Genomic DNA, 21,892 nt, shown 5'->3' with positions numbered 1-21,892 from the left:
ATGGCCTTACAGGTATTTAATACAGAAGCAAGAATATGTTACACCTAACAAATTGAACACTACTTGTGATCTTGTATGTGATAGCATTTTTACATATGTCCCCACTTCCTTAGTCTGAGAAGGGCTCTGCTGTATTTAAAGCACAAAAACAAAACCAGAAACACTCAACCAGTCATTAAAAAGAAAACCATTTCATTAAATTACCATCAGTTGCGAGAGAAAAATAAAATGTCCAGGAAATGCTTTTGCTGAACGCTATGTAGCTGAACTGTATTTTTCCCAAGCATCCACAGCTCAGTGAACCATGATTCGTTAGTCTTGAAGACTCCAGAGTGCTTCAATCTCTCTTTATCAAATAATGGGATGGATACATAATATTAAAAGCAGCAATACACATTTTACACATGAAGCTTCTAATAGACAGCTAATTATTTGTAGCTCATGTAAGCCACAAACTAAAATTGACTTGAGCTTTTGAATCACACCACCATGCTCTCCTACAAAACTATTTTCTTTTTTCCCCATACATGCAATGAATGTAGATCTTCAGCTAGATGGGTCTTCAGGTTGGGTCCTCAACATCTTTATCCGTTTTTCCAGCCTCTCCATCCATTCATTTCTGAGCCTAAAGACAGAAACTCTAGTCAGATTGTCCCATTTTTTTTTCACAGGGAGCAGATTTGTACTCTTCATCTTTCCCACTGATGCTATCATACCGATCTTTTCCCCAGTTGCCATGAAAACTGTTCTGCCCACGTAGAGAATTTTACTGGATGGAAGTTCAGGATTAGTTCTTAAATCTCAGTGCTGGCTCACCTGATTGTTGTGGTTTATCTTCATATCCCGTGTCGTCCTCCCTCAAGTGCCTCTTTTTGCCGGAGTGACTTGTCATCTCCACTGGAGATTGCCTGCTGCCACCTGGTGGGTAGCATCACCCAACGTTTCCCCAGTTCCCCTCCTCGGAAACACATTAGTAAAGAACTGTATAGAGGCTCCTGTGAACTATGCGGCTTAGAAATACTGCACGTGTTGAAATTGGTGATAGATCAGTTAACTACAGGTTAACTGACTGTTAGCTGATAGCTGGAAGTTTGTTTTATTTTCTGGTAGTATCTAGATACTACAGAAAACTGCCTTAAAAAGAAAAGGCAGAAATTTCACATCAGAGAAACTGAAATGTTAAAATTAGGATTTAAAAACAGGTAAAACTTGTTAGAGACTGACTGCAGTGTTCTTTCTTCCAGGGTTATTAATGCAAGTCCCGTATTTTGCTAAACATTAACTCAAAGAGAGGTATGAGGGGAATTTTGAATAAATGCTTTCTTTTTGAATGATCCCAAGTCAAAATACCCATCCTTGCATGTGACTTAACTCCAGGAGACTTCACGTGAAGTAAAACTGTACTGTTGATGTTGCAGCAGACTAGTCTTTCTTGATTTGTCTGATTTAGGCAATTATGACTAATTAAAATAAGTATAACTATGGATGACAGTTGTCTTGGTCAGATAGAACACTTGGACCATATGATTTGTTATGGACTGATCTTGTGCAAATTAAACCATCTGAATTAATGGAACCTATATTCTTGGCAAAGCCACAGAAAAAGAAAGGGAACCAGGTACACATGTGCACTAGCCTTGCTCTGAAAAAAAACCTTGATGTTTAAGATAAGACAATACTGCTAGAAGTTTTCCTAATAACTTCAGAAAGTTCCACATTTTGGTCCCATTTAGTGAAGAAGAGTAAATTATTCTCTTATCCTCTGAAGACATAGCTAAAACTAATTGGCATTATCATGTCAATTTGGGAAACTTTATTATTTTCCAAAAATCTAAGGAAAATAAACATTACTTTCAGCTTTCATTAAATGATATTAATATAGGTACCACTTTTCTTTTAAAAAGAATTAGAATGGAAACTCAAATAATCCTTCCAAATGCAAACTACTTACTTTGTCAGGGCACTTCTTTGCTGACGTTCTTTTTCAATTTGCAGATACCGAGTTTGTTGTTCAATAGTCTTTTCCCAGAAGTTTCTCAGGTCACTGGTTTCACATCCCCTCACTTCGTGACGTATGTATTGACTGTTCATTTTCTGTGAAAGAGAAATGTGAAACACTTTTATTACAAGTTATTGGTCCCATGTATGTTTACATGGCTGAAGCACAGTGCTGATGTTTTGGACTTTCACAGAGTTAGGATCACACTGTTTTTTATGTAGGATAAGGATAACAGTAGACAATTTAAACTTCTTATTCCTAGCTCTGACACTTGCGGATATGCTGTTTACAGTGATTTGAATTCTTGCCTGTTAACCACAGATATTTCTCATCTCTGTCTGTCTGTGATCTTTAAATTTACAATGTGGGACAGTTCTGTTATTTTCTTTAGCTTAAAGATTAAGATACATTTCATAGTACTCAAAAATGAAAAGAAATATAAAAATTGTCACATCTAGTGGGATTTTTCTCACAGCTTTTCTGTTCATAACATGATGAAATAACCTTTGTAGATTAAACTTAAAACAATGAAGAAAAAGAACTCTGGTGATTTACTGTTAATGATTTTATTATTTACTGTAATTTTCTGGAGGAGAAGAGAAAATTTACATGCATAAATACATATGTACATATAGTTATAAGATGGTGACTTGCAAAATCCACTGTGTTTATTCAATACTTCACCCTCTTATGTAATTTTCAAAACTGAGCAATTTCATTTTGTGTGTTTACATACCTGTATCTATTCTGTTCTTCCTCCTTCATTTAATGTCATCTTAAAGATAAATTTGGAAGTAAATGTTACCCTACAAAAAGAATGTCTGTCTCAGGATGACTCCTTATGGGCTAACAGTCAAGATCTTTTATCTCACATTCCAGCCAGAAAAAAACATCATTACTTTCAAAATTTTAGTAAATATGTAATGAAAATACAGCTGCTGCTTTCCAAATTGCAGTGTGGTTTTCTATGAACATGGCACTAAAACATTTTCCAGGATGCTTTTTTTTTTTTTTTTTTTTTTTTTAACCAAGTATTTAGGGGTCTCTCATGCATTGTTTGAATTCATGGCAATTATTTGCAATTTATTTTAATCAGAGCCATAGAGAGCTTGTAAACAAGCTCCTCAAGGCTAGCTTGGAAAAGCTTGAAGGAGCTGCTGCCATTCCCCTGCCAGCCATGGTAAGAAAAGCAAAATCGGGAGCCAGTAATCTTTACATAATTACATTTAGAGATTTGACTGTTTTATGATAAACTGTAAGACACATTATAAAGAAACTATGAGTGGAGAACAAAAGTAGCCTTTTGAAGAGGTTTATTTCTTTCTGAGATTTTCCTATGACTTCACTGTGGTTCCCTGTAAACCACCCATACATCAACATGTGTTCTCTGAATGATAGAACCTGTGCATCTGAGCCTGGGTTTTGCATAAATAAGTAAATAAATTCAATTAAATTACTGAGCATTTTTTGCAGGTTTTAAGCAACTTATTGCTGGATGTATGTGTTAGCATCAGTCCATAATGTGAATTCCAAGTACAACTGAACATTTTCAGTTGTGTTAAGGGACAACCAATTCTGGGTCAAAAGTTCTTTTAATATAAGGATGTATGTTCATAAGATATATGTATTCTATAAATCTGCACATATATATCATACAAAGCCAAACCCATTTTCCCAGATAGCAGTTACTACCCTCTCTAAGTGTGTACCTAGGGGTAATCTAGACAGTTACGAAGAAGCAATAGTGACAGCCATCTGAGTGAGACTAATGGACTTTTCAACACAGGACTTAATCTTTGAGAATAACAATATTTCTGAAGAACACCAGGCAAAATTCCCAGATCCTCATGCTCCAAAATAAACACTGCCAGGAAATAATCACCCCATGTTACTTTAATCAGAAGTGGTCCTAAAATATAATAAATTCTTGTTTCTGAATGTAAATTCCTGCTTACTGTGGATGTTTTTTTTCTTTTTTTTTTCTTTTTTTTCTTTTTCTCCATATATATGCGTGAACAGCTCTTCTGAATGAGTCATATTTCCAAACCACCATCACCATATATAATTGAGCCCACGTAAATACTTCCAGTATACACACAACCTTTACCAGTTTTAGAAGTTCTGCCTTCTGGTTTGATTGCATATATTCTTGATGCTGGCTTGAATATGTTTTTATATACATGTCTTTCTGTCACCCCTTTCCCCACAAAAAATAAAAAAAATCCCAAGGAAAAGTTTTAAACCCTGCAAAAGAGAGCTGCTCTTCATTGTTATTCAGCAATAACAGTACAATAAAATACATCAATACTCTTTTCTGTTTATGATCAGTCAAATTGTTTTTGCTCGCTCAGGCACATTAAGACCATTGTCCAAGCCTATACTTCTTTCCTAACACTTTATTTTGCATTAACAAACGGATACCTTAATTTGTTGAATTTTTCTCATACTCAGCCCTTGATCTTCCTCTTTGTTTTCTTTCCTCCAGACAGTGGACAACACTTGAATACTTATAAGCTGAAACTAGAATTTCTGCATCATCATTTTACTGATCCCTCCACATCTATCCACACTAAATCCTTGATAAACACCAGTGTATCAATGCATCACAATTCTTATCACTCAGCTGTAGAATCATTCTACCCTAAACTACCTTTTACTTCAAACCTGCTATTTAAGTCCATTCATTCAGTGATTGCAAGAACTCCTCAACAACTCTGCTAAAATAACCTCCTTGGTTTCCTTTGCCTTTATGCATCATGAACATAGACATTAGAATTCAACTCTGTCCAGCCTTTCATTTCAATGCTGTTGTCATAAGCCTTCAAGATTGTGTGGGAAACCAGTGATATCAAACCTAGTCTACCTGTATTTCACTTCTCTCAAGATACAGTTTCTGTGCTAACATCTTTTGCCAGTGATGAAAACTCTCTATTTTCTTCTCCTTCTCTATTTTTTATTTCCGGAGGAAAGTACCAGGACTTAAGCCTGTATTGTGGCTTCACACCAGCAATTATCAACTGGGTACAGTTTATTTTCATGGCTTGGACCTTTTTCAAAGTGGAAAATGAAAGGGACCTTGTTTAGCAAAGAACGAGAAGATTGAGAAAGACATCATGGAAGCAGCCTCCAAAGCATCCTGAATAAATAATCCGTATGTATGCTATAACAAATTGGCAGAAATACACTGTTAAATCACATAGGCTGTTCCAATAGCCCGTTTATAGATCTTTCAGTTAGGCCTGACTTAAACTAGTGTGCAACAGCTAGGACTAAACTAAGCTTTATTCAAGTCTCTAGTGACAACCCTTCCATATGACAATAATGAGAGACTCTCCTCTGTAATCATCTTTGACAGAGCACTGGTTGTTATCTAGCCGAACAAATGGAGTTGTTCTCAGGTGAAAGGAATAGCTAGATAAATTCTAGGAAGGCTTTATCTTATACAAGATGGACATGATTATTTATTTTTAGGTTTAATCATTTTAGAACAGGTTGATAATATTTAGACTCAATTTGTTAAAGGAAATCTTACAAAGGTAGGGAAACAGTGATACCGGCACTGTTATCTGGAACTGAAAAAATGTATTGGTAGAACAAAGAGAGGAAAGTAAGATCAATTCAGTGTGACATCTTGACTCTTTTGTAAGTAAAAGAAATCAATAGATGGAAGCTGGAACTTACTGGTTCTATGAGAAGCCATTACACCAAGATGTACACATTGTTTTTTGAAGAGAATTGGAAGTTGCTTATCTAGAAAACAGTATGGAAAGAAACGAGTGGTATTTTTTTTTCTTTCTTTCTTTCATTTGTTTCCCTATAGTAGACCATAAATTGTTATTTGAAATGTAAGATTGGTTTGTTTGTTTGTTTGCTTGTTTTTGTTGATTTTTTTTTCAATTTACAAAACATCTGCATGAATCACGAAAGCTATTCTTATCCTTGTCTTGTGTATGGCATAACACAATCACTCAGAGTTTTGAAGGTGCTATGCATCTTTGTAGAAATAATCCTATATTTTATCCATCTACATTTTCATGGACCTTGCTCAGTGACAGTGTTCTTTATATACAAGCATTGGTGACTGTGTTTATTATATACAGACATTGGATTAATCAAAAACTGCATGAGGTACAGGAGAGTAGAATCTGTGTATGCTAATGCTGATGTTTGACTTTAAAACAATAAGAAATTGGCTTTGAGTTTAGAAAATGGGACTTGAAATTGCAGACATGATTTCCTTCTTTTGCCTTGGATCTTGGGTATATCATTTATCTTCTGCTACTGCAGCTGGCAGCAATTCACATCTCAAAGGACGAACAGAGGTTTGCTTTCAGATAGAGCCTGACTGAGGAAGCACACCAGTTTCAAATTTAACTTAGATCTTAAGAGTCTGAAGGACTCTTTAGGGACAGAAGAAAGTAGATCAATCCCCTGTACCCCTCTGTTTGTGTGGCAGTTCGCATAATGCAGCCTGCCTCATGAGTGTTGTGCGGGAATGAGACAGTATGTTGGGAGGGCAGAGGCTGCCTGCCTGCACAGGCCAGGACGTGGCACCTCAAAAAAAAAAAAAACAAAAAAAAAAGCAAAAGGGTCTAGCAAGGTTGGCTAGAAAAAGCAAAAGGGTCTAGCAAGGCTGGCTAGACAGGGTCAGCAATGAACCTGTGGGATTTCTGGTGCACACAAGGCCCTGAAACCAGCCTAGTCTCTTTTGAAAATGCTGCAGTGTGTTGCATCAGCAAAAATATATGGCTTGCATATGTGCAACACTATGCTATTTCCATTTATACTTCAGCCTTATAGGTTATCAATCTATGCTTTTCTTTCTGACGAGTGAAGTATGGAGTTTGCAATGAAATAAGTGAATTCTAGACAAATGATTTATTCTACCGTCTGTCTTTCCTAGTTTTACAGACCTTGAAGCACTCTGTGTTACCAGGACGTGCTCAGTCAGGAGGTCTTTTTCTGTCTGAAAGCTCCAATCAAATTAATTGGACTTTTGCATGTGATGGGAGTTTTTCCCGTATGAAAATGGCAACCACATTGACCTGTCTTAGTAATACTAATAAGAGTTATCTGAATACATGAGTTACAGCAGGTGTGCATCTAACAAATCAGTTCTGGAATATGCAAATCAAAATGTTTGCAGGTAGGCAACCATGCAGTAGTCTCATTTCAGCCATTCTCCTTGTTCCTGATTACTAGAGGGTTTTTTTTGTTTGTTTTGTTTTGTTTTGTTTTTTTACTTTAAGGTTCTGGCCCTGTTTTGCAGCTTTGGAGAACAACTTTCTTGAAATGTATTGAGCTTTACCAAATTTGGACCTTTTCTCATATAAAACTTTTACAAAAATGAAACATGAAAAAGACATGATTCTTGGTGGCTGTATTCTGTCTTCATATTATACTGCTACAGAGACAGTATCAATGCCTTTGAACACAACACACAAAGTATTTTCTTCTGTCCTCTTCATCTGCTGGGTTCTCTTCATTGGTGTTCAGTCTTTCTTGGATATCAGATACATGAATGATTGAACTATTGAACTGGAGGGAACTCATTGTCTGCCTTGGTTTTCTGCACCTGAGGGCTCAGCAGTCCTCCAGCTGAGTGTCAAAATTCTTAAAGCCTTTTGAGCAAAACACTTGAGGAATCAACAGTTTTATTTCCCTCCAGGTAATCAATTCATCTGTTACTATCCTTGTTCTGTTTTTGTGCCCATTTATTTATTTAGCTATTCTCTGCCTTCATGTCTGTTGAGCTCCTCCTTCTGCCCCCCTTACCTTCTATGCCAATCCTCTGGTTTTCACAACCCAGCCTAATCTGGCTGCATCAAACCTCCTTTTCTGAACATCTTTCCAGGTCATTTTCTCAGCTCTGTTGTACTCTCTGGGCTTTTTTTTTCTCCTTCTTGCTGGAGCTGCATTTCTCTGTGACTGTTCATACTGATCTCACCAACCTTCCCCATGAGCATCTTTTCAGCACCCCTCTGCTCCCCAGCTTCCCCCGCTCCCCGCATCTGGTTCTCCATGACGGCTGCCTGTGTTCCCACAAATTCTGTCATCAGGACACAGACAGGGCTGTGATGACAGTTGCACAGAGCCAAGCGTTGAGTGAACAGCTTTCATAAGCATCATAAAATACAGAACATCCAAATGACTTTCATGAACTTTCTATAGATTTGTCCAGCTCTCATTGGCTTTTAATTTTCAACATTTAAAACATATTTAAAGAAGCTGTAGTTTGTTCACATGATCTAACATCTTTTCTAATCACTAGATTTTTCCCCTCTGACAGATACATTTGAAGCCTGATCCTATAAGTTGCTGAATTAATAAGATCAAGTATAAAACATAAATTAATATTTATTAGTAGCAGACCAAGGATCTTGAACGTGTCTTGTTTCAATGTTTGATTTTTGAGTACAGGAGGGCTTGATGATCTAGGATCAAAGAAGTGGATAAATCTTGCCTGGGGCTCATGTTATTCATTAGATCATTCAGTTCTGACAAAACATGCAAGAGAAACAGGTTCTGATTCATGCGAAAGTGTCTGCTGTTAAATTAAAAAGCCTCTCAGTAGCCGATCACTGTTAAAAATCTTTGCAAGAGGAGTGCATATGTAACCTTAGCTATCATTCAAGCCCATCAGTTGACAATGTACAGCTACATCTCCTGGTGTTTTATCCAGGGTTGTGGTATGGAAATTGCCTGTAAATATTTTTTCTGTATCAATGCTACTCAGCTTCCTTAGAATGCTGTTAAACTGGGCACTCTTCCCTGACATTTTCCTCATGTTCTCATCTTTCCTAGAATATACTTTTGTGAGAATTAAAGTTAGGGAACAAATGCATTTCTTGTTTACATTATTGTGAAAAAAATTGCTATTAAAAAAAAAAAAATACTTACTTACCTCTGGAGTTGTACTCTTCCTGCAAATAAATCCTCTTTGTGACACAAACAAATGAGGAATATTACCACTGCAGCCCTGGCTTCTCCAGTGTCACAGGGCAGTAATGAAATGCATCCCTCGGTACTTTTTATTTGAAGTGGGGGTAACATAAATCCTTCATCATATCAAGGCTATTTTGAACAGAACCAGTAGTGAGATAAGATCATTTAATGAACTTTGCAGCCCCCTGCCTGAGATGACCATGAAACACAGGCCCCCCTTGAGAGAGTGCATCCCTCCCACACTGGCAGATACCTCAGGGAGCATGACTTGGCAAGTGCTGAGAATTATTCTTTAAAATGCATGCTAGTATTATCCATTTTAATATTCATCCTGTGAAGCTTGAAAAATTCCACTCTACTATCTTAGCTGTAATGAAGGTTGAAGTGGTGTGACAAATCACACTTGGTTTTGCATTACAGGGTGACTTACAGAAGTATGCAGTACTTTGGAGCTGTTAATCTAAGGATGTGTGCTTGATTATGACCTATCACACAATCTGTTCTCTTCAAGGCAATAGTCATAGGAATTGTCTGTTTGGTTAAAATTAGCTGACAGAATGCTTTAAACCAGCACTAGTTTTACCATTTGGAGTTGTTAAAACTCTACTAGAGATGAGAACTTCTATCATTAAATTTCATTTCCTGAGGAAAATATTTTGTAGATTTGGTTGATGACAGATGTGTGAGCTGATCTCAGTTTTCATTAAATCCATCTACATTGCTAATATACCATATGTGACTGCTGGCTTGAGTAGTATTTATAGCACTGCTGATTATTTTAACCTTCTTTTGTTGTCATTTTTCAGATCACAAGTAGCAAAAGCAGCAGCCATTAGATGGATGCTTTGTGTAGTTCATATTTCTTTTTTTTTTTTTTCTCCTTTTTCTTCTATTTATTTATTTATTTATTTTCCAGACAGCTTTACAGCAGAAAACCATGAGCAAAACCTGACAGCTGCAGCCTTCCTCTGTACAGGAAAATTCCAATTCATTCCAAGTACTGGTCAGTTTATTTAACTTGTTAAAGGCATATTAAAGTATGGATTTTCTTCAACATGTTGTCCCACTGCATATCATATGAAACCACAGAAATAAGCTCACTTGCCTGAACATATGATAGCAGCAAAGGTTTGTGCTCTCAGAGATTTTAATTCCAGATATATGCATTGCATTGAAGACAAACATGATTCTCTGAAAATCTAGAAAAATAGATCAGAATCTGGCTGGTTTTGGAAATCCCAAGCAAATAAATTGTACTCGGTCAATATTAAAATAATCACTATTATGAGGACAGATGGGTACCTAGGCTGAATATAACAATGATGCTGAGCACCACGGTGCTGCAGAGCAGCATAATTTCTTCCCTGCAGTTTGTATCAGAACTTCAGTAACTTCACAATTTACAACAAATTAGTTTTATTTTGAATGTCAAATGTAGAAAACATCTTTCCTAAACCTTTGCAAGCATCTCCATTCAGGAGGTTACTTCAGTGTCCAGGCTTCATCAGACCAGAACATATATTTCTGGTCTGATATGTTCTAGATGTATTGATATTTCTGCATTTGTGCAGATTAGATGTTCTGGTGTGGTAGACATTGCACACACTCAGGTTATCTACAGCATATTAGATACACATTGCATACACACTGACTGTATTTACAATGAACAATAGATCTGTATTCATGTGTCTTATGCAAGCTAAATGGGCACCCAGCATCCAGAAATCCTGGACAGAATTAGTACTCTGCTGGGCTACCCAGATCAGAAGAAATAATCAGGTGGAAGGTGACTGAAAAGACATACTTCACCCTCAAAAGCATTGCAGCTGTCATGTAGGCTTTTATGCAGTGAAAATTATTTATGAAATTTTCACTTGCACCTCAGTTTTTCTTTACTTCATAAACAAGTCTCCTCAAACCTGTTTAACATAACCTGCTTATATGACAGCACTCATCTGTAGTTTGCAAAAGTGCTTGTAAACCACTGTTTAATGTCATTAGCAGAGGCCTTAGAAAAATCTGTAAAATGACTGACAAAGTGCAAACCTCTGGAGCACCTGGGGTGTTACTTGTCTGTAGCAATCAAATTCTGCCTCTGTGTTCTTACTGTGCTGTTGTCTTGTGTGGGAGAGGTAGAAATAAAAGTAGAAGGAAACTCTTACTCTCACACAATTATATCTGGTACATTTTGGCCATAATTTGTCAGCCTGGTTTCTTCATTGTCTTTGGTTTTTTTTTTTTTTTTTTTTTTTTTTTTTAAGACACGGTGCTAAAGAGGAGGAGGCAAAAGAAGAAGGCATTTCACATTTCACAAAATCTACAAGAACTTTCTATTTAAGTGAACTTCTCATAATCTTTTCTCTGTGATGTTAGAGAAAATAAATTCCAGAGAGGTAAGATTTTAAAGCACACACTGTACCATGTTGTTGAGGCAGTCTTTTTCTTTATTCACTGTGCATATAGTATTCACATCCTTCTCATTCTAGTTTGATTCAATGACTGTCAGAAAGTTGTGAGGAGGGATTTCTGTCACTAATGGATCTTGTCCTTCCTGGTCTAGGAGCAACACTGGCCAGAGTAGTTTTATTAACCCTCTCCAAGCTTCACAAATTCCTGAATGGAGCAGATAACTCAGAGGGTAGGTAAAAGTCTAATAAATTTAGGCTTATATTTTCCCATGATCATTAACTGTTTTAGATATTTCTGTAAATACATACGGTGTGAGTTTTTTAAAGTCTGTCCTTCAAAACCATTACAATGGGTCGTTCAGTGGGTCTAGTGAGTAAGCATGGTGAGACAACAGGCAGGAGGTTTCTCTAGGGACTGTCCTACAGCTGATGCCACGTGCCTGTGTGGAGGACTGGTGTTTCCTTGGTTTCCAGTCACACATGCATTGATTTGAACCCTGTTATCCTGCAATGGCAACTCCGAAAGTGCATCTGGAGAAAACACGTCTGCTTAGAAGTTTCTAGCCCTGCCTACTGGATATGACACTGAATGTTTGTTTAAAGTTTATGGAAAAAAATGTCATGTCTGGACAACTGAAAAAGTCTATTAATTTCACTACAGTTTCAAAAACATTTTTCCTCTCCTGGGATAAGCCTTGGATTGGACAGTGAGAAATCAGCAGGGACTAGTTTAGATAACAGAAAAAAAATAAGGATTAAGTAGATATAGGAATACACAGGAATACCTTTCATCTACATTGGATTTTTCCTCTGAGTGCATTCTGGATGGTGCATATATCATAACCTCCATGCCTATGACACACAATTGTTTTCTTTATAGTACCTCTTATAGGATGATCTCAAGGTCAGTAAAGCAGCAGATTGAAGAGCTGACATGTTTTATTAGCTGGATGAAACTTCTTCTGGACACCAATTACACGACATCTGTAACATTTATAGTGGTTGGTTGGTGTTTATTTGCAATTGTAGTATTGCCTTTGTGACATAGACATGAAAAAGTAGATAAAGAATTACAGAATCATTTAGGTTAGACTTTCAGATCTTCAGTGCTCTGCTTCAAGACTATAAGATCCACTAATACCTTTCCGTAATTCTCCCGTTAGTTGCTTGCTTGCAGCTTTTTTTGTGATTCTACTTTTCCCAGGAATGTAAGGTTTTCAAGTAGTTTAAATTGCATTAGGCTGAAATTTAACCACTGGAGCTGCTAGATACACAGTTGCTTTCCCATGGAAGTGTATGTAATTAGCTTGGCTCCTTGCACTACAGGGGAATTCTGCTACAAAGGAGAAAAAAGGCTGCTGGTGTCACCTACTCTCTGTCAGCATTTCCATGTGTTTGAAACTACCTTAAAGTCCACATCAAATGAACTTCTACAGGGACCTGTCCAGAAAGGCTTCTATGATGATGATTTGAATTTGCCTGCAAATCTGGCCTGGATGTTTTTTACATCTTACTACATCTACATCTTACTACATCTTACTTACACCAGCATTAGGAACTCAATTGCTCCAGACACCCTCAGGCATCAATTTAATGAGTGGAGGAAAGAGGTTTTTGATCTTCTGTTAAAATCAGACAAAGCAGTGTGCTTCAGTGCACATGCTGTTTGAACTGAGGCTGGGGCTGTTCTACGCCCATACAGTCCATGGAAAATGAACAGGATCTCAGTGGGGTAATGCAGCCTTCTGCATATCTTTTCATAGATATGAAGTTGCATTATTTTTATCCTATACAGCCAAATTGTGGGTACTTCAGTTAGATGAAGTTAAATGGGATGAGTTGGGGATGTCTGAGACTTCAGACTTGCTTCCAGAAAATTTTTGAAGGTCCACAGGGACTTTGTTATCAGTATTAATTTAGATGAGTTTGAGAAATTTTATTTAGGAAGAAGGTAAGGTAGGAGGAAGGATGATTAAGGTCCTTAAGGAATCATCCCTGATTCTTTAAAAAGTAAAATTAATGGTCATGAATAACTCTGTGGTTTGAGTCCCAGTGTAAAGTAACGCAAGGAAGTTGTAGCTGTACCCCCAGCTTTAACTTAACTAAAACTAGACTTTGGATCAAGAATAAAAATATTTAGATATACTCATTTTCCTTCTATCAGTGTATCAGAGAGAAGGGATATGTGTGTCTTACCCCTCAGGGCACATCAGTGTTCTCCTACAGTGCTTTATTATGACCAATTAACTAAACTAAGAAGCACATTGTGTTTTGCTTCTTGGCTCCTGTCAAGATTGCACCGGTTAGCATTAAAAAGGCAGCCCTGACTAGATGGGTTGGACCTGAGACCTAGAAGAACATGAATGTGAGATCTGAGGGCCCATTCTGCCTCTCATGTGTTCTTCCTGGAGAAAAATCTGATTTTAACTCTTACACTCAACCCAGTAATGAAAAGTAATGTCGGATGTGAAAGGTTGTCACCACAATGTTTCTTGTAAACACTGAGACCCAAACTGACCATTAGCTCTTAGAAGCTGTCATTAAAAAGTCTCTGACTAAAACAATCCTCAGTGAGTGAAGATTGCTGGCAAGATTACAAAGGTACCAGGTATGTGTTAAGTAAAATTTAAGTCATGGCAGATTAAGATCACGTACTTACAAGATGCCCGTGAGTGACCCAGGGCCATTACGTAGTAACAGACATAGGCATCCTGAGTGCTGCAAAAGCTATGCTCCTGTAGCTGCAATACCTGCTATATGAATATGTTTGGAGACACACACTTGAGAGCTGTGAAAAAGCCAAACTTGAAGGAGGATAAAAACAAATAGAAATGTTTTGCTCTTCCTTTTCCTAATACAAATTGGTTTAGAAGAATGTTTCAAGTGTGAGTGCTTTGGCCAGTTAGACCATTCAGACCATTTTCTAAATATGAATTTAAATGCCTAATATTACGTAAAAGATTTGAAACTTTTGTCCATAATTCTTGAAAGACGATCACTGTTATTTCAAATGAAAATATATATATATATGAAAAAGGAAATGATACACTGCATTGTTTAAGAACTTTTTTTTTAATTATTATTTTTCTGAAGAAAAGCAGAATAAATTATTTCCTCATCTGTTGTTTACACATAGATTGCTAATGAAGTTTTAAAATGTTTAATGTGTCAAACATATTCATTAAATTAATATAAGGAGTCATTATATCTCTGGCAAGTAGAAGAACCTTTACAAAATCCATTACGTAATGTCTTTAACTTGATGGTAAAATCTCTTTAGTATGAGTTTGTTCTATGCCTAAAGTGTTCTGGAGCTGAATTATCCAGAAAATATGTTAGGTAAGCAGGCATTTAAAGGTTTTCTTGTGGAAAATTGAATACAAGATTGAATATGCTCAGAAGATTATTCACCATCATGTCAGTGTGTAGGAATGTCCTCAAGGAACATCCCTGGGCTCTTTGGAGCTCTGGTCCCTGGACTGTTATCTTTTCTCCTTTCCTGTTCAGCATGTACAAAAAAGCGTTAGTAGAAAGGCATGAATGATGGTCACTGGAGGACCTGCTCTTGGCCTGTACATGTTTCCCTCTTGTGATGGTACTCTAGTCAAGAACTCTGCTCTCTGCATAGTGGAGATTAGGTCTTGATGGGTGAAGAACACAGTCCAGATAAAGGGAAAAGCTACCTGGAGGAGCGCCAAGAACATCTCTGACTAAATAGACCAGTAGCTCTTTATTACTCTACTTACTAATCTGGGGGTGTGGATGGATCCCATCTAACAGCAGAAGGACAATCTTCTTCTGCAAAGCTTGCAGAAGAAATAATAATTAACTAACCTAGCAAAATTGGAAACTTTCAGGTACAAAAAGCTTATTTATGTCTGATAGAAGTAAGAAGCAAGATACTTTTTGCTCTCAACCCATGATTAGAAATAGTTTGTCTTGAAGGGAAGGCCATCCTTGCCAGCGTTCATCATTTTCACTTATGATGAGGTCAACACAGTACCTCACCATCCAGCAAACAAGATGTTTCTTGCTCTACTTCATTGCTTTATGTTTAAAGCTATATTATTATTATTAATAGTAATAATAATAATAATTCCTTCAGAAACATAGGCTTCTCTACAGAAAAATGGCTCAAAGCTTCTGACCAATATGTTTTACATATGCATACAAATTTGCTATATTAAACTCTTCTGGGCAGGTATCTATTAAAGTGTGACAAGAGAACCTGGCCCTACTGGACTGTATTATGAACTGGTTGCCTTCTGGCTTTGAAATCGATTAATGTTATACATTTTGACCTTCAAGAAGATCTCAGGGATAAGTCAGTCTCTCTGATTTTCTTGCATGTCACTGCTTTGGACTAGTAGAGTGAAGACCTGAAACTATGGAAATTTTTGAGAAGTCCTTCATTGGGCTGTACTCCGGTTATCTTGGTCTGAGCACCTGCTCTTATTTCATACTGTGCCTCAAGTCATGCAGATATTCTTGAGGCGTTGGGCTCAGCAGCCAGAATGAACTTTGATGAGTCATGAGTGCTTAGCACCTCTGAAAATGAAAAGCCACATGGACAAAGACGACTGTTGATGCAGAGAGTGCAAAAACTCCCTCTTACGTGCCATTGTTAAGGTAACTATGGAAAGCAATGTCCCCATGAAAGAAATAGGCCCAAAATAGTAACCTCCTTCAATATAATGTAAGCCCCATGAAATCAGTACCAATGGCTCTGATCTTGGCAAAAAGGCTGCTAGTGCTGAGAATGCAGCTTGAATCTCTTATAACTCCCCCATTTGACTTCATGTTCACAATCTTGTGTAGGCAGTTGAGAGACACATATGATCCTCATCACAAAAATAGATCTCGTTGACATTCATCCTTTGCGTGTGTCTTTCAGTGGTCCTGACATTGTTTCTAATTGAAAGTTTTGAAGACTTTAAGGAAATTGACCATTTATTTTCATCACAGATTTTGCCTTTTTGGATAATTTAGCAGGAGGCACCTTCCCTTCACACTGTTCAGTTCCTATCGCATTTCTGGAAAGTGACTGCTCCTACGTGATCACTTCCCCTCTTTGTCTTCTTCCTCTTATTTATTTATTTATTTATTTATTTTTCTGGTAGTGGTTTCCCCATGAGCTGTTGCACAAGGTATCTGCTAAGAGTTGTGTCAGATGGGGTCCTTGAGTTGTTTCTATAACTAACTAACAGGTGATTACATCAACTAAGGCAAAACAAGTAATGTTACATGAAATATGCAAATCTAACATCCATGCTAATGACTACTACTTTGAGTCATATATACCCTATATCCTGTGACCTCACAATAGTCAGAATACCCATGGGTCAATACTGGGTTCAGTCTTACCTGACATCTTCAATAACATTCTGGGTGATGGGACAGAGTGCAGTTTAGGAAACTGCAGATGACACAAAACTGGGGGAGCAGCTGATTCACCAGAGGGCCATGCTCTCATCCAGAGGCACCTTGTCAGGCTGTAGGGGTGGGCTGACAAAAATCTCATTAAGTTCAACAAGAAGTGAAAAGTCATGCACCTGAGGAGGAACAACCCCAGGCACCAGGACATGCTGGATGTCACCTGTCTGGAAAGCTGCTCTATAGAAAGAAATCTAGGAGTCCTGGTGGACACCAAGTTGAACATGGGTCAGCAATGTACCCCTGACACTCAGAAAGTTAATGCTATTCTTGGTTACTTTAGGTAGAGTATAGCCAATAGGTCAACAGAAGTGATCCTTCCCCTCCACTCAGCATTGGTAAGGATGCATCTGGAGTTCTGCATCCAGTTCTGGACTCCCCAGTACAAGAGAGACCTGGACATACTGGACAGAGTCCAATGGAAGACCACCAAGATGATCAAGGGACTGAAGCACCTTTCCAACAAGGAGAGGCTTAGAGAGCTGTTCAGCCTGAAGGAGAGGAGGTTTAGGGGGATCTCATCAATACCTGAGGGGACGGTGCAAAGAGGATGGAGCCAGGCTCTTTTCAGTGGTGCTAAGTGACAGGACAAGAGGCAATAGGAACAAACTTGAACACAAGATGTTCTATTTGAATATCAGGAAACACTTCCTTAGTGTGCAGGTGACAGAGTACCAGAACAGGTTGCTGATATAGGTTGTGGAGTCTCCCTCCTTGGAGATCTGCAAAAGTCATCTGGACATGGTCCTGGGCATCCTGGTCTAGGTTTCCTTGCTTGAGCAGGGGGTTGGACCAGAGAGGTCCCTTCCAACCTCAACCATTCTGTGATTCTGTGATCTGGTCTGCATGGTATGTTCCCATCTGTTTTGTACATATCTCAGTGCTCTTGAACCTCACTAACCAACAGGAGGAGTTGCTCTAGGGGCTGATTCATCATGTGCTATGGGAGAACTGGCTTCTGCTTTACAGGTCTGTCTTCTGGAACAGATTTGCAAGCTTGTGGTCAATGCAGAGCCAATTACGTTGGTGAATTTTGGGTTGTTTTTTAGCAGGGTAACTACATATAATGTTGAATAAAATTAGTAATCATATATTCTTGATAAGACAGTCTTGGGACAAGCATAGAACCTTCAACCAGAATCTTCAACCAGAAATCTTACTATCTATAAAATCATCTGTAGCAATAATCAGCCATAGCTGAAAAATCCCTTCTTGTTATATTATGTTTCCATTGTTCAGATTAAGGGTGGTCAGTAAAAAATTCAAGGTTTTGAAGTATCATTGCTTCTCTCTCTCTTCTTTCCACTGTTACTCCTTAAACCCGGCCTGAAACTGAGGACATTAAAATAAATTTTACTGAAATTTTTCATTTGATCAACTGCCTGTAGAGATTATTTTTTCATATTTTTATCCTAAGTCTGTTCCTGAAAATCAGCCTCCTTCTTTACAGAAGATGTAGAAACCAGATCCCAGATCTCTGGAGCTTTAAACTAAAATTTTAGAACATGGTGGGCTCAGTGAGAGATGGTCCTCCACAGATCCATGAACACTTTTGTACTCCATGTGCCAGCTAGAGGCATGTTGGGCAGAAAACAGTTTTATATTTTGAAAATGAAGAAGAGTTGACAATGCTGTTTGAAAATGAAGGAGTAAGACTTGTGAAGATTATATGGCCTTACAATAGATTTTGATAGGGAACTGAATAAACATTGAGACAACATTGTACCCATACATAGAAGATTATCTCAGCAGAAGAGATACATACCTGTTTTTTTTGTTTTGTTTTGTTTTGTTTTGTTTTGTTTTTAACAGTGGAACAGGTATAATGTTATCCCGGCTACACCTGTAATGATTTTGTACAGAGTCAGAAAACTGACAGCCAGTATAGACTTTTCGTTATGTCAGTAAAAGAAGGCAATTCACTGCCCAGAGCACCACATAATTTTTTCTCTGACCTTAATGTTTTGGTAATTTGGGGAACACTGGCATAAGTACAGTATGAGTCTCTTTTTACTCTTTGTTCCTGAGAATGTTGCAGAGCTGTTTAAACATAGTTTTTTTCTAAGGTTAAAGCGACCCTTTAGTTTGCCTAGCAGCATTTTTTATCAGTATTCAGAAGCAGAGTGATACTTTAAAGGAAACCAGACAGCATACACAATAGTACCTGTTTCAATATATTTTGAATTATTAAATAAATATTTTTTTATAGCTAAGATAATCACATATGCAGAATATCAAGGCCAGCGCATGAGAGTGTTAAGGAATAAACAATAAATGCAGTAGGCAATTAATTTGTCTCCTGGGAATGTTATTTCACACACAGACACATTTTCCTCTTTAGCATCAATCTATAAAGCTGAGTTCTGTGAAGTGTTTTAATTAACCTATCATCATGTACTTATTTATGGTGTGCCTAGAAGATACTATCAAAATACAATAGTCTATTTTCTACCTCCATTATATAAAATGGTCCAGGATCTGAATATCTATACAAAACAGAAATTTTTAAAAACAAATATTTTCAAACCTATTTAATATGTATATCTCAGCACTCCATCAAACTTTAATTGACAGCAGCCAGGCAAGGCATATACTCTTGAAAAGTAACAAGTCCCTGTTACTTCTTTTCATCTGGCTATCTGATAAAACTCCTTTAAAATTAGTATTCAGCACCTCAGAATCCATGCACACAGGGCTGGTATAATTTGTCTTTCTGACACACTTAACCCAGCAAGTGGGTTTCTTGGTCCCTTTGATATAACAGTAAGATTAAAGGTAATTATTTCACTTTCTGTGAGTCGTCGCACAATGATACAAGAATCACTCCTCCTCCCTGTGGTGGGTCAGATCATGCTTATTTGTTCTCTGCAAGTTTGATTTTAATACATGAGCAGAATAGTGATAAGAAAGCCACTTGAAAAATTACTGTATTGTTGCCCATTAATTTAGTTCTGTGATACCCTTTATCTAATTGTATGCTCCTTTCACCAGCCAAAGATTTTCTTTCTCTTAATTGCCTAAGAAAAACTCTCTCTCATTGATTCTACACTAAATATATGAACAGCATTTGCTAAGTACTGACAGTATGCTCAGCCTTAGTAAATAGGGTAGGATATATGATTTATAGCCAAAGAAACAGATAATAGTGGCTTCATCTCTGAAGACTGCATTTTTAAAAAAATGATGCCCTGTACTCAAATACTTGCTGTGGTTTGCTTTGGGTATGTTAGGTTTTATCAGTGGTGTGAGGCTCAGGAAGTCAGTCATTAGTGCTATGCTCCGTCTCACACTGGTATCTGACTGCAAAGTTAAGAGCTGATGTTATTAACTTCTAATGATGCCATCTCCTGGTGAGTGGCGCCTGTGCTGGTGTTGTGATCTAAGATCAGCACTGGTAAGATGGAAAATAAACAGTAAAATCAACAGGGCTCATAAAAGCAAGACTGAAGCAGGAAAGTAGGAATGTGTGCACACAAAGGGTTTTGCCTCAGAGTTTGAAGCCAGAGTCTATGGTGACAGATACTTTAATAACAATCAAAAAAAAAAATCCCATAGGTGTTGTCAGCTGCTCAGGGCATTTCATTCTTCCTATGCACTTGTACAGTGCCTAGGACACCAAAATCTCAAACCTGGTCAGGTTTGTAGGCACACTAATATAGCCATGTTTTAACACAATGATGTTGCTTGCAATTCATGTTTATAGCTTTTTACATTATTGTTTGCAATGAATCAACAGACATATTGATAATAATGTCTCATCTTCTTTGTTCCATTACTTTGGGCTTTGTCTTTCTTTGCTAGTAGTACCTTCATTGTATAGTGCATCAAAGACTGGTATATGCACACACACACATGCATGCAACAGTTCATTGCTTGTTCATTGGTTTGATAGACTTCTAATAAACAACCTCTCTGCAAATACTGGATAAATCTCAATTTTTAACTGTTATATCAAATAGCAACTTAGTCTCCTGGTAAAAGTACACTGTGATACTAGTTTTTTTGGGGGGCACCTCTGTGTAATACAGTGAAAATGGCATTATCAATTCCACAAAATCATAGGATTTAATATCTTCCCATGTGATCCTGCGGAGAGATCATATTTCTTGTTAATTTTATCTTCACAATGGACTGAACTTGCTACAATTTTCATTGCTGAGTATGTTTTCATATCTTAAATGATCCCCATATCCTTTTTTCCCTCGAAACTTCTAAAAATTTCTACACCCTTTAGAAAGTGAAGACAACAAAATGTTATGTAGCTTTCCAGTAATGGTGTCTCTAAGACCAAATACATAATTATACTTTTCCTCATGTACCTGTAGGAAGTTCTACTGTTTTTGTATCATAATGACAAGTCTTATTTGCTGCACATTGATTTTTTTTTTTCTTTCATTCTTTCTATTGTCTCTGCATTCCTGGTTGCTGTCCTCTTTTGGAAGTAGACCTACAGTCTAACTAACTTGCCTATTACACTAAAGTGGTAGATTTTGTAGTGAGTTTTGGCTTGTCTAACTGTGGTCTCCCCTTCTTATTTGCTGTATGTGTCTGACACATCCCTTTGTCAGTGAAGGTGATCTAGCTAGAAAGAAGGCTAATAAAACCTGGAAAAAATCCCAGAGGAGTAAGTAAGTGAACCTGGCTGAATGCATGGTTGTGCCTGGTGTCACTACAAAGGGGACAGTACACGTGTCTGTGCGGTCTTGTTTTCACTTCAAATTACTTGAGAGGGTTGCAGTGTTGAGCATATAATTTGCACATGGAATATGCATTTGCCAGCCAGTTTTATCTGTGTATATAATTACCTGTTGGAGCTGTTGGACTGGAGGATGGCCTATGTGTCTTTAAATACAACTGTCTTACTGTTGAACTATATTGTAGCTGTTTTTGGTTAGCATCACTCATGACAGGCATATCACTAAGAGGAAATGTTGAGCTGAAAGGAGAAGATGGCACAGGAATGCACTGAATTGGCTTTTGCTGCATATTATTGGATGGCTGGACATGTACTGCACGATATTTCTGCACAAGATTTTTTTTTTCCACTGAGTTGTTACTCATATCTACACAAAAGCAGAACTGGAGTATAGCCTCTGCCAAGAACTAT

The 21,892-nt window shown here is 37.5% G+C and overlaps 2 protein-coding genes across 2 annotated transcripts in view; one reads left to right on the top strand and one right to left on the bottom strand.

The window, feature by feature from the left end:
* LRRC2 (leucine rich repeat containing 2) overlaps window positions 1-21,892 on the top strand; it is a 154,806-nt gene that overhangs the window by 7,233 nt on the left and 125,681 nt on the right. The window lies entirely within an intron of this gene.
* LOC125184931 (protein FAM240B-like) lies at window positions 173-9,358 on the bottom strand. The gene is made up of 3 exons (XM_048080530.2): window positions 8,904-9,358; window positions 1,952-2,094; window positions 173-625 (listed from the first exon to the last, which is right to left on the bottom strand). Exons 2-3 carry the CDS (start codon window positions 2,089-2,091, stop codon window positions 547-549), a joined length of 219 nt encoding a protein of 72 aa, XP_047936487.1. The 5' UTR covers window positions 2,092-2,094; window positions 8,904-9,358; the 3' UTR covers window positions 173-546.

Source organism: Anser cygnoides, chromosome Z (genome assembly GCF_040182565.1).
Source record: "Anser cygnoides isolate HZ-2024a breed goose chromosome Z, Taihu_goose_T2T_genome, whole genome shotgun sequence".
Taxonomy (NCBI): Eukaryota; Metazoa; Chordata; class Aves; order Anseriformes; family Anatidae; genus Anser; species Anser cygnoides.
This window is presented reverse-complemented; position numbering and strand designations above follow the sequence as displayed.

Bases quoted from the DNA above. Each gene is read 5' to 3' on its own strand.
- LOC125184931 (XM_048080530.2), bottom strand. From the start codon at position 2,091: ATGAACAGTCAATACATACGTCACGAAGTGAGGGGATGTGAAACCAGT. The intron at 626-1,951 runs GTAAGTAGTTTG...TTCTGTCTTTAG, and splicing joins CAAAGAAGTGCCCTGACAAA to GCTCAGAAATGAATGGATGG.